This window comes from Nomascus leucogenys, chromosome 15, assembly GCF_006542625.1.
Source record: "Nomascus leucogenys isolate Asia chromosome 15, Asia_NLE_v1, whole genome shotgun sequence".
NCBI lineage: Eukaryota > Metazoa > Chordata > Mammalia > Primates > Hylobatidae > Nomascus > Nomascus leucogenys.
The window spans coordinates 31,893,287-31,907,458 of NC_044395.1; the positions used below are offsets into that span (position 1 = coordinate 31,893,287).

General features: G+C 36.7%; 1 protein-coding gene across 2 annotated transcripts; it reads left to right on the top strand.

Moving 5' to 3' along the window:
* Window positions 1–983: 983 nt before the first annotated feature.
* On the top strand, window positions 984–13,746 carry MMP13 (matrix metallopeptidase 13). Of its 2 annotated transcripts, XM_030829023.1 has the most exons (11): window positions 1,007–1,126; window positions 1,219–1,460; window positions 2,104–2,252; window positions 2,433–2,558; window positions 4,543–4,704; window positions 6,490–6,607; window positions 7,566–7,699; window positions 8,671–8,830; window positions 10,979–11,082; window positions 11,501–11,618; window positions 12,372–12,408. In XM_030829023.1, exons 1-11 carry the CDS (start codon window positions 1,007–1,009, stop codon window positions 12,406–12,408), a joined length of 1,470 nt encoding a protein of 489 aa, XP_030684883.1. The 2 variants fall into 2 exon arrangements, with proteins under 2 accessions (XP_003253103.1, XP_030684883.1); XM_003253055.2 differs by lacking the exon at window positions 11,501–11,618 and having other exon boundaries at window positions 984–1,126; window positions 12,372–13,746.
* Window positions 13,747–14,172: the final 426 nt, after the last annotated feature.

Sequence of the window (14,172 nt, forward strand, 5' to 3'; positions counted from 1 at the left end):
TCCCTGAGGTGTAGGAACCAAACAGCTCAGCTTTTAAGAAAATATCTGAGAATGGGAAGGGTGGAGGTCATAATTAGACAGGGATGGTGGTCAAGAACATTGAGTTTTGAGTTATCGGCCTAGGTTCAAATCCTGGTATCATTTAGAAACTATATGACCGTATACAAGTATTTAACTTCTCAGTGTACCAGATTATTCATATGTAAAATGGAAAACAAGCTTTCTGACAGCACCTATGTGGCTGTTGTAAGGATTAAATGAGATAATGCCTTTTAAACCTAGAATGCAGTAATCCCTGTTTGTGCTAGCCATTACAGTTGTTGCGTTCCAATGTAATTCTTCTACCTCTGTCTGGATCTATAGGGAATTTATGCAGGACTCCATATTTGTTGAGAGGTCATGCCAGTGTGTTTAAATTCCAACTATGGGGCTCAATCCTGTGGCTGTGCTGTAGCACCTCCAAGTCATCAAGCTTGGTTTTGGTCCAATATCGTGAACTTCAGGTAGACACAAGATATCTCTCTGTAGTTACTCTAGAGAAAATGCAGTTTATAATTTACCAGGCTGTAGTAAACATTCTAGAAGCAGTATTAAGTTTCTCTTTATGGAAGTAAACATGCCATCTTGATACCCTTACTATTTGAAGAGGCAAAAGTAGCTACGTTCTTACAGAAGGCAAAAAAAATTTTTTTTGCTAAGTGAAGTAAAAAATATACTACTCTCTGCTTCTTCCCACAGTATCCATAAATATGCTGAGGCTGTTTATTTTGCCAGATGGGTTTTGAGACCCTGCTGAAACAAGAGATGCTCTCATTTATATTTCCCTCAAATTCTACCACAAACCACACTTGGGAGGGAAAAGAAAAAGTCGCCATGTAAGCATGTTTACCTTCAAGTGACTAGGAAGTGGAAACCTATCCATAAGTGATGACTCACCATTGCAGGCCTATAAAAGTAAAGGTAATCTCTGCAGAAAGACAACAGTCCCCAGGCATCACCATTCAAGATGCATCCAGGGATCCTGGCTGCCTTCCTCTTCTTGAGCTGGACTCATTGTCGGGCCCTGCCCCTTCCCAGTGGTGGTGATGAAGATGATTTGTCTGAGGAAGACCTCCAGTTTGCAGAGGTAGAGTATCTTGCCAATCCTGATGATGCGGTTGGTACATCTCAGAAATGTCCTTCTCTCTTAAACGCAGTTCATTTTGGTCACTTTTCTAGCGCTACCTGAGATCATACTACCATCCTACAAATCTCGCGGGAATCCTGAAGGAGAATGCAGCAAGCTCCATGACTGACAGGCTCCGAGAAATGCAGTCTTTTTTCGGCTTAGAGGTGACTGGCAAACTTGACGATAACACCTTAGATGTCATGAAAAAACCAAGATGCGGGGTTCCTGATGTGGGTGAATACAATGTTTTCCCTCGAACTCTCAAATGGTCCAAAATGAATTTAACGTACAGGTAAATCACAGGCTATCTTTGTTTCATATTTGTTAGCCTTTTCTTGTAGTATTAAATGTCTAATATTAAGTAGGCCTTCCTATTTAATTGGCAGTTAAATTCCAGAATAGCTTTAATATGGTTGCCAAGAATGCCTCATAACATCTATTATTGTTACATTAACCCAGCATTATTTTTTAGTGGGCATCTCAAAGTATTTCTTTTAGAGATGAAATCAAAAGAGAAATAAAAGTAGGTTAAAGAAAATTTGCAAACATAGTACATTAGGTGTATTTATTACAACGGTGCTCAAGATGAAGGGTTCCACTCTTTCTAGAAACTTTACAGAGCTATTTCATTTATTTGGGCTATATCAATGTAATCTAAACTTTTAACATGCAAAATAAATTATATTAAACATTGGAATATTTTAAATTTAAGATGCCGCATGGTCAGCTATTTGGAGATACTCAAATGTGACTGAATTTTTGACTTTTTATTCTTGTATGGTATCATAATTAATATATTATTTGAAACAATAAACCTAGTAGAACTTTCAAAGAAAGTATTGCATTTTGAATTGAAAAGCAATATACCAAGAAAATGTATTCTAAAATAGCTGTAGCTTTTCAAAAAGTTCATTGAAACTTTCTCTGTTAAATAGAATTGTGAATTACACCCCTGATATGACTCATTCTGAAGTCGAAAAGGCATTCAAAAAAGCCTTCAAAGTTTGGTCCGATGTAACTCCTCTGAATTTTACCAGACTTCACGATGGCATTGCTGACATCATGATCTCTTTTGGAACTAAGGGTAATGATGCACATTTATTTTACAAACATTTTTGTATTCTAATTATTAGTTGGTTCCATTCTAAAATTATTTCTTTCAGTCATTCATTACTTTTTAAAGCATTCAACACTAATTTACCAAACACCTGTGCTAAGTATTCCCGGATGTGATAAGACTCCTAACCCTTGCTTTTGTGTGTAGAGCATGGCGACTTCTACCCATTTGATGGGCCCTCTGGCCTGCTGGCTCACGCTTTTCCTCCTGGGCCAAATTATGGAGGAGATGCCCATTTTGATGATGATGAAACTTGGACAAGTAGTTCCAAAGGTAATGTTTCTTATAAAGATATCATTTATGTGTTATTAGATTAGACAGTGAACACACTGGTATGAAGTTAAAACATATAAAAGTTAAATATATTTGGTATTTGACTATATTTTCTTAAATAAAGTCTATCTTAGATGTATTAGTGTCTCCACAAGTGACATTTCTACAAATTGATATCAACATTAAAAAATGAACAAAATCTACTTAATCTGTCACTGTGGCTTGAGGGATACTAATGAACTTTGAAGTAGGACCAAAATGTTTATGTTTGTCAGCCAACATGTTATTACTGCAAATTACTTTTTGGCATATTGAAGAAGTACAGTTTATTATAAATATATAACTAAAAACTACCAGGGCTGGATCTATGGGTCATACATGAATTAGATGTGAATTGAAATAGTTTTTTCCTTGTTAGAAATATGTTCAATCAACTTCTGTTTCCCATTATATGAGTTACTTGATTCAGTCTTGTCTATATATTGTAAACACCATTCTTAAAAACCTAGACAGAGTCTTACTCCAAACAGCATGAAATAGACAAGATGATGGTTGTATTCACAAGAGCAAAATGAAACTGAATGTTGAATGAAATCAGTTAGTAGTTAAATCTTCAAGTCTCAAAATAATTGGGAATGTTAACTTAGGAAGAAAAGCCATAGATTGTTCTAACTTGGACTTAGTTATGACAAGTAGACGTTGTCTTCATGGACAGCTGAGTTTTATTTTTCATTTAAATAAAAAAGATTATTTCTCCAAAGAATAAAACTGGGCCTTACATGATCAGTGTCTCAACTCTAATACCTCCAATCTGTCTATGGAGGGAAAAGTGAAAATTTACATATTTATATTCTGGGTATTTCAGAGGTAAGAATGGTTTCAGGAAGAAGAAATAATATCCAGCATTGTTAAGGCAGAATCACAGTAAAGCCTCAAATTTAGGTTCCTTTATAAATCCTAGGTTTGAAATATTTAATTGAAGTGAATGAAAACATCCACAAACAAGTCTGGATTCATTTTTCAGCAGAAGGCCAAGAGCGGTATCCATTACTAGTCATTCGATGAAGAATTAGTTAACACTCAGATTATGCGACCTCTAATTGCTCTCATGGTCTGCAAGATTTGCTAGGTTGGTTCATTTTCTTCATGCACAGGCTACAATAGCAAAGGGTATTTAAGGTCAAATGGAATCCACTCGCTCTAGTTTTCAGGTAATCTAAGCACAAGTAACAACAATCCTATTGCCTTACACTTCTTATTTTTCTTTTAGTTTTTTATTTTCTTTTTTCCAGTTTGAAATACCTGCATTAGGAGGCTCAAAATTGGCAGACAGAATGCTTAGAAGGAACAATGTAAATACAGTGATGTAGCAGTCTTCTAGAGTAGAGAAAAGATGGCTAATCATGTCTAGAGTTTCTGTTTCTCCAAAACCCAGAGTCTAGAGATGTTCTGGAAAGAATCATTTGGTTGGAATTTGCTCCCAAGAGTATACACAGAGAACCTATTTAGGGCATCCTCCATCCTTGGTACTATCCCTTTGGATGCTGCCTCCTGATTGGAGGATGTTCTGGGCAGCACCCTAGCTAGGTACCACCTTATGTGATTTCCCCACTCCTCGTTTAAGGTAATCTCTGTCCACTTCCCTCACCTGACCTGAGAATACTAAGAGCAAATCAGGAGTTCTAGTGTCTTCACAGTAAATCCTTATTAATTACTAATTACATGAGAGTAATCTGTTGACATTCTAATTGTGTAGGCAGCTATAATCAAAAGAACACTAAATTATTTATAAGGATTAAATCAATACTTTGAGTCTTCCTTCAAGCAACTGAATACTGATTTTAAAAAGTAAGAGACTGAAGAAAGAGAAAAGAAAGAGTATATAGCCAAGAAAGAAACATACCAAATAGATAAAATGATATTCCTTTCATTGCCTGGTCACTAGAATTCCTTTTTTTCTCATTGTTTCTTTGTTTTCTTACAGGCTACAACTTATTTCTTGTTGCTGCCCATGAGTTCGGCCACTCCTTAGGTCTTGACCACTCCAAGGACCCTGGAGCACTCATGTTTCCCATCTACACCTACACCGGCAAAAGCCACTTTATGCTTCCTGATGACGATGTACAAGGGATCCAGTCTCTCTATGGTAACTCAGTTATAGAAATAGAGTATGATCAGTTATAAAAGCAGAAGAAACCCATGCATTTATTTTCTAAATTGCAGTCATGCTGCATAATGATGTTTTGGTACAGTGATACGCATGTATGACAAAGGTTTCATAATACTGTAATACTGTATTTTTAATGTACCTTTCTTATGTTTAGATACACTTAATACTCACCATTGTGTTACACGTGCCTACAGTACTCAGTACAGTAATATGCTGGGCAGGTTGGTAGCCTAGGAGCAATAGGCTGTACCATATAGCCTATATTGGTAGTAGGCTATATATCTAGGTTTGTGTAAGTACACACTACAATGTTCACCCAGTGACAAAATCTCTAACAACACATTTTTCAGAATGTATCCCTGTTGTTAAGCAACACATGACTCTACTAATTGAATTCACCACTGCCAATGCTGCTTTCTTGGTTTTGTTGTTAAAACCTAGGAAAACATACCCATTTTTTCTTTCCAAATCTAACTACCCACTCAAATAGAAAAGATTTCATTCTCCAAATTTTTGCAGACTATAACTCCTTGTATTTGTATTTTATACATTGCAATGTGCATTTGATATCCTCAAAACACCTCTGCAATAAGAAAGAAAAATATTTTATTCCCCGTTTAACCAATGAAGAAATAAAGCCCTGTAGAGTTTAAGTAGCATACCTATAGCAACACGGTTGGTGGTGAAAGTGAGATCCTAAGGCTTTTAGAAATTCCAAGTACTCTTTCAACCAGTCCAATTTGGCACAGTAGAAACCTCTCAAGTGGCTTGTGGTAGTTTTTAATCAACATCTACAGTAACCATTGTAAAAAAAAATTCTTCCTTTTCACTCCCCCCCAAATTTTCAATGATATTTACAAAATAATTAAACTTCAACCCAAGTATTTACTTATAGATGACCTGTTATAAATAGAGTTAAAGCCACAGTACACAGTCATCAGTGTAAACACTTCTAGAGCACATAGTTCAGAAAACTTGCTCATATCACCCAACCCATTCTTTTACCCTCTAGATTTGAATCTATCACAGTAGCTAGCATAGCCATGGGCATGAACTTGAAGATGGCAAAGGGAATTTGCAAATTTATTTTGCAATTATTATTTCTACATTATTATGACTCAGGGACTGATGAAAGAACTAATATAAACTAGACAGAAAGAAAAACAGTGTAGGATTATTATTATTATGTACTGCACCCCATCCCATGTGCACTCATGGGAGATGGTTGGCAATTTACCAACATGTGGCAAGTCACATAAGTGCTGAAGGCCTGGCTTGTCACAGCTGAGATACAGCTGCACCATGGCAAACTGGTGAAGCAACATTAGCTGATGTTGACAGCTGGTAAAATAGTCAAGAGGAGGAGGCAAGATGAGGGCTTTTGCAGGAAAAATACGCCATCAAAAATGGCTTTAAGGGGAATCTAGTTTTCAAGAGCAGTCTGTCAATAGATTGTGCAAGGTGTAGGGAAAATTTCTTCAAATTCTGTTGCTTTTTTTCCCTCCTTTTTATCATCAACCTCAAGAAACCTAAGTTTATAGTGCTAAAGAATCTCGAGAGGTCTTAAAGGATGGAAGTGGAGGGGAGGAAGGAAGTAAGATTACACGGTACTTGCACCATAATGTAGGAGCCCCAGGACCTATGGCTTTTCCTGGAGAAACTCTCTCCCACTGTCCATTAGCAGATCAGCCTGTTGTGCTGTGACTCAGGTTATCAGTAATGTCACACTCATAACTTCTCTCTTGCCTTTCATGACTGCAGGTCCAGGAGATGAAGACCCCAACCCTAAACATCCAAAAACGCCAGACAAATGTGACCCCTCCTTATCCCTTGATGCCATTACCAGTCTCCGAGGAGAAACAATGATCTTTAAAGACAGGTACTCTTGAGATTCTTTCATAAAGTCTGTATGTGACAAACATCTGTGAAGCTCTTTCTGCATATCGCCAAAACATCCTGTCAGACTTCCAAGGGCTAAGTTAACGGTAAAAATGGGCAGGCAGTTTATTTACATATTTCAGATCAAATAAATGACTGATGGATAAATGTTTTACTTTTCAATGTATAACCTTGACATTGCATAGCTTCTTTTTACATCTCTAGTTAGTCTTTCGTATAAATATAACCAAGAAAATCTAGAAATCCAATTTATTTTAAAAACAGACAAGCATTGAAAATAATTGCTTTATTAATAAATAGTTACTCATTAGGCCCACGCAGATTCGTTTTGGTATGGAAAGACTTTGATTCTGGATACATATGTTGGAATTTGAGGGATGGAATGAAATGAACCTAGAAATGCAATATAAAATTTTAATTTCTACATTGTTCTAGTATGCTTATTTGTTCATTCATTCATTCTTTGATCCCTCATCTGTGATCCAATAGCATGTTTATCCCCTCTGTTATACCTCTAATTACACTGTACTCGTGGGGCAGGGGGTGGTTCTCATGTATCAGTTTTCCCAAGCCATGAGACCATGGAAGACATAGTTCATGTAACTCATATCTTCTCTCTGGAGGCCACAACAATGCCTGGCACATTTGCTTGCCCCTGGCAAGATACCCAAAATTGAGCAAGACAGTTTCAACCCGCAAAGAACTTAAGAGACCTCACAAAGGCTCTGTGAGATTTCAAAGTTGAATACCTTACGCTAGTTAGGATAGCACAACTTGTCACTGGCACTTAAAGGGTAATGGAATTTTTTTTCCCTTCACAGGTGGGAGGTATTGATTGTATCTAACTTATCTGTGTTGATGTGGAGAGAGGTGACTAGCAGGATAGAAATATTGCACTTAAAAATGTGACAGAAAACTCCATTTTACTTTTGTGTTAGATTCTTCTGGCGCCTGCATCCTCAGCAGGTTGATGCGGAGCTGTTTTTAACGAAATCATTTTGGCCAGAACTTCCCAACCGTATTGATGCTGCATATGAGCATCCTTCTCATGACCTCATCTTCATCTTCAGAGGTAAGCTTTCACAGAGGAGCCCTCGCACAAGGCCAGGGGAGGCAGTGCTGAATTTGATGCCACTAGAGATTCAGTAAAATGATCACTACTGAAAATATACCTAAATTAAAGACCAAGTATTAAAAAATGGAAGCCAGAAAGTACCTGAAACCATTCTACCATGAATCTCCAAATTGAACATATAAAAGGTCTACATTATTAGTCTTGTCATATCCACTCTTTCTTTCATGTGAATCTTGTCAGTTTTTTCTCTTAGTTCTGCTTAAAAATTGTTTGTTGAGAAAACATTATACCAATATATTCTGAAAAAGTGGAAAAATATTATGAATCATTCTTCCTTCTGAAAACTCAGTTTATTTCATTTGCTCATTTTCATTACGTAATACATATTTTTCCATATTTATTTTCATAGTATAGATACATTTTTATATTCTACTGCTTTCCTTGACATAAAATTATGACCAATTTCCAAATTGCTACTTTGTCTTTATGACCATAATTTAAAATGATTACATAACTTTCTGCTGACACTGTTTCTATTGTTTAACTATTTATAATATTAATGTTATAATAAAGCTACTTTTTAGAGAATAAAATAACTTTCAAACTGGTATAAAATTTGAGTTTTCAATCTAATTTACTCTTCCTACTGTGTTGTTTATTCATGTAGAAATTTTAATGTATTTTTTTCACCTAGCTTTAAACTTAATATTCAGAGCTAATAAATTGCCAAGTTAATTGTGATATTTGATTAGCTATGTTCATAATTAGGAAGTTAAGATCGTAAATTTTATTTTTTTGTTTTGAGAATGCTTATATTTTTATGTTTCATAAACATGATGACTGTAAATACTATATATTTTATTAATATTTCTAAATGTACAAATGGGCCTGTCTTTAAGCACATGTCTATATATGGAAGTCCTAATAGATTCCCTTGGATAATAGAACTGTTATTTCACTCATTCCAGGTAGAAAATTTTGGGCTCTTAATGGTTATGACATTCTGGAAGGCTATCCCAAAAAAATATCTGAACTGGGTTTTCCAAAAGAAGTTAAGAAGATAAGTGCAGCTGTTCACTTTGAGGATACAGGCAAGACTCTCCTCTTCTCAGGAAACCAGGTCTGGAGGTATGGCAGCAGTAGGTACTGACCCATCAGTGTCGTAGCCGCAAAGTGCCTCAAACATCTGTCACTACTATACATTATTCCTACACACTAATGTAAATGTCATACTAGTCATTCATTTTTATTCCATGTCAGCTGTTTCAGGCAGCCCCTCAGACATGTATTTAAAAGTCTCAAGCTCTCTTGAACACACACACACACACACACACACACACAAACACACACACACACACACACACACACATAATACTCAAACATTCCTCTTCTCAAACATTCTTTTCTTAGTCATTTGTTGTGCCTCTCAACCATCTTCGGCACCCCCTCTTTCTTTCTTTTTTTTTGAGACTGAGTCTTGCTCTGTTATTCAGGCTTGAGTGTAGTGGCATGATCTTGGCTCACTGTAACCTCTGCCTCCTGTATTGAAGCAATTCTAGTGTCTCGTGTCTCAGTCTCCCAAGAAGCTGGGATTACAGGCATGTGCCACTACACCCAACTAATTTTTGTATTTTTAGTAGAGATGGGGTTTTGCCACATTGGTCAGGCTCCTGGCTTCCAGCAATCCACCTGCCTCAGCCTCCCAAAATGCTGGAATTACAGTCGAGAGCCACCACACCCGATTGGCACCTTCTCTTTCTAATCTTTCTCCTTTATTCTCTTTCATGTTACTTGCTCCTAATTTACATGTAGCTCCATCTTCCGTGGCCAAAGAGGATACCAGCATGAGTACAGGAAAAGATTGGTTGAGAGAAGGCCCTCCTATCTGCAGAGTTAGCTGATCCACTGAAGAGGTTGACCAGGAAGCTGACAGGCCCATGGTTTATAAAGTGAAATTTTCTGAAGGGCAAGTGAAGCTGGAATGTTTAAAACATATGTAAAGATTTAGGCAGCATTGACATCAACAACATTTAGGAGTCCAGATTCAAGTCTATATTTGGGAATGGGAATATCTCATCAGTACCCTACATTTGAAATGTTTAAAATGGAAATTTTCCTCCATCTCTACATACACACAGTCACACACACACACACATGCATACCCGCACACACACACATATCTGTATATATCATCTTTGCCTTTTGACTTATTTCTGCAAGTGACATTGACAACATTCTAGAAATCACTGCCAGCTTCTACCGGGTACCGCATTTCATTCCCTACCTCCATAAGAAGTATATGGTTCAGTCAGGATTAATTGCTTACTGCATCTCAGATATGCTGTTTTTTATATCCCCTTAAGCTTCTCTTATGTAATTTTTTTTTTTTGCCAGAATATCCTTCCCTTCATCTCTCCCTCTTGAAATTCTACCCATTGTTTAAAGTTCATTCGAAATATCATTTCATCTACAAAGCCATTTTTGATTTCCCCATTCAGGGGTTATTGCCTGGCTTCCTGTATTCCCATGACATTTCATGATTACTCTCTCACGCTTGACTTCTATTGCCTGGCGTTGCACTTATGTGTATACACATGCCTTAGCTTTATTGGCAGTTTAGTGGTTCTTATCTTTTACTTGTTGGAACATACCTCCAAGATATTCAAAAAGCTCTCATCAGTGACAGTAGTGGCACCTTATGGGAGCCTGTTTTCCTAGGTTAATTTTAGGATATGTTTGCTTGGTTAGGGTGTGGCTGTGGGCAGGGGAGAAGGAGCTTGAAATATGCAGTTATGGAAGGGGAAAGCTATGCTTCCCTTCCTACCTTTAGTATTACCATATGCCCCTAAACTTTTTAGTACAGAAATTAAACCTTAAATATTTTTGTAGCCATTACTGTACTTGGCAAGTTGTCTTACACATAGTGGGAGATCAATAGCTAATTGTTCTATGCACAAACATGCATTAATTTCATGCTTAAGAACACATTCCTAATGACATACTTTTATAACAGATATATCATTTGTGAAGTGGAAATGAGTTTGTAACTCTCTTTAAAAAGATGGCCTTTGGGCAAGTCAGCAAATACTCATCAAGCGTCCACTGTACACTCAAGTATTCTCATTCCTAATTTTAAAAAGCTACCAGATGTTTTAAATGGACTTAAAATTTTAAAATTCTTGTCAATTTTGAAAGATGCCATTGTATCTATTGTATTATTTCTAAGGTACTTTCTAAGAAATATAACTGACTTCAGAGTTTTTTTTCTTTAAATAGATATGATGATACTAACCATATTATGGATAAAGACTATCCGAGACTAATAGAAGAAGACTTCCCAGGAATTGGTGATAAAGTAGATGCTGTCTATGAGAAAAATGGTAAGTGGTTACATTGCATTGACATTAAAGAGGAGCTTCTGTAGCCCCTCAAAACTCTTTTCTGTGCAAAGCATTTTTATATAGGACCTAGATGTGTTAATAAATGTATGGCAGTTAAGGAATTAATCGTTCCTGTGTGACTACCTACAAAGACAGCAAACATCAACAACAAAAAAGACATGGTTAGAATAAATAAGAATTTTACTTAATGATTGCTAATTCTATAAATATGAGATGCTAAACCTTCAACATTACTTTAATCTATGCTTAAAGATGCCAAAATGCAAAGGATATTGCCAGAATTCAAACTGGGTGTGGAGTGGGAAGTAATTTATATATAAAGACTCATAACTACCATAACTATATAGTGACTTTTTACTTTAATTATTCTCAGCCTTTTTTTTTTTTTTTTTTTGAGAGTCTCACTCTGTCGCCCAGGCTGGAGTTCAGTGGCACAATCTCAGCTCGCTGCAACCTCTGCCTCCCTGGTTCAAGAGATTCACCTGCCTCAGCCTCCAGAGTAGCTGGAATTACAGGTGCCTGCCACCATGCCCGGCTGATTTTTGTATTTTTAGCAGAGATGGGGTTTCACCATTTTGGCCAGGCTGGTCTTGAACTCCTGGCCTCAAGTGATTCACCCGCCTCGGCTTCCCAGAGTGCTCAGATTACGGGCCTGACCTCACCGATGTCCTTTAACTATGAAAAGAGATATTACTGATAACTTATAACAAATATCAGGCTGGGTGCAGTGGCTCATGCTTGTAATCTGAGCACTTTGGGAAGCTGAGGTGGGCGGATCACTTGAGGTCAGGAGTTCAAGACCAGCCTGACCAACATGGCGAAACCCCATCTCTACTAAAAATACAAAAAAAAAAAAAAAAATAGCTGGGCGTGGTGGCATGCACCTGTAATCCCAGCTAGTCAGGAGGCTGAGGCAGGAGAATCACTTGAACTTAGGAGTCAGAGGTTGCAGTGAGCCAAGATCACTGCCACTGCACTCCAGCCTGGACGACAGAGTGAGACTCTGTCTCATATACACACACAAAAATTGATAATCCAAGTAGCAAAACTATCTAGGAAGAGTCACACCTTAAAAGAACAACTAAAAAATAAAAATAAAAAAATAAAAAATTTAAAAAGGAACAACTATTAAAGCACTAATAGAGTTTAAAAAGAAAAAGTTTGAAATTCCTACAAATGGGATCTAAGAGATTGAACCATTAATATTAACTGGATTAAAACCTTATTATTTTCAAACTCTGAAATTGTCTTTGTGCTTTTTCTTGTAGGTTATATCTATTTTTTCAACGGACCCATACAGTTTGAATACAGCATCTGGAGTAACCGTATTGTTCGCGTCATGCCAGCAAATTCCATATTGTGGTGTTAAGTGTCTTTTTAAAAATTGTTATTTAAATCCTGAAGAGCATTTGGGGTAATACTTCCAGAAGTGTGGGGTGGGGGAAGAAGAGCTATCAGGAAAAAGCTTGGTTCTGTGAACAAGCTTCAGTAAGTTATCTTTGAATAGGTAGTATCTATATGACTATGCGTGGCTGGAACCACATTGAAGAATGTTAAGAGTAATGAAATGGAGGAGCTCTAAGGAGCACCTGATTCTTGTTGCTGTACAAAAGCAATGGTTGATGATATTTCCCACACCACAAATGGGACACATGGTCTGTCAATGAGAGCATAATTTAAAAATATATTTATAAGGAAATTTTACAAGGGCATAAAGTAAATCACATTTATATAATGAATAAATCATTCTTACTAAAAGGTATAAAATAGTATGAAAGTGGAATTTTGGGAGAGCCATACATATAAGAAATAAACCAAAGGAAAATGTCTGTAATAAATAGACTGTAACTTCCAAATAAATAATTTTTGTTTTGCACTGAGGATATTCACATGTATGTGCCCTTCTTCACACAGACACTAACAAAATACCAAAGTCACTAAAAACAGGAGACAAAAGAGCAGTGGTAAGAATAGTAGATGTGGCCTTTGAATTCTGTTTAATTTTCACTTTTGGCAATGACTCAAAGTCTGCTCTCATATAAGACAAATATTCCTTTGCATATTATAGAGGATAAAGAAGGATGATATCTTTTTATTAAAATATTTCAGGTTTTTCAGAAGTCACACATTACAAAATTAAAATTGTTATCAAAATAATCTAAGACCATGGCATCCCTTTTCATAAATTATTCGATTATTTAGGACTAAAAGTTGCATTTTAACCCTATTTTACCTAGCTAATTATTTTAATTGTCCAGTTTGCCTCGGATATATAGGCTATTTTCTAAAGACTTATATAGCATGAAATAAAATATATCTTATAAAGTGGAAGTATATATATTAAAAGGGAGACATCCAATTTTTTTTTTTTAAACAGTCTACTAGATTGTGATCCCTTGAGATATGGAAGGATGCCTTTTTTCTCTGCATTTAAAAAAATCCCCCAGCACTTTCCACAGTGCCTATTGATACTTGGGGAGGGTGCTTGGCACTTATTGAATATATGATCGGCCATCAAGGGAAGAACTATTGTGCTCAGAGACACTGTTGATAAAAACTCGGGCAAAGAAAATGAAATGCATGTTTGCAAAGTGTATTAGGAAGTGTTTATGTTGTTTATAATAAAAATATATTTTCAACAGACAATTGTTATATGGTACATTTTGTCTTTAGGTATAATGTCTATCTTTCCTCACCCAAAGAGGGTTCATTGCCAATATTTTTATTTTTGGAGACAGAGTCTCGTTCAGTTGCCCAGGCTTGAATGCAGTGGTGTGATTCCAGCTCACTGCAACCTCCACCTCCCGAGTTCAGGCGATTCTCCTGCCTCAGCCTCCCAAGTAGCTGGGATTACAGGTGAGTGCCACCATGCCCGGCTAGTTTTTGTATTTTTAATAGAGAGGGGTTTCACCATATTGGCCAGGTGGTCTTGAATTCCTGATCTCAGGTGATCTGCCTGCCTCAGCCTCCCAAAGTCCTGGGATTACAGGTGTGGGCCACCATGCTGGACCCTTCTTTTTTTTTTTTTTCTTTTTAAGAAAAGATGTTTAGGCCAGGTGCAGTGGCTCA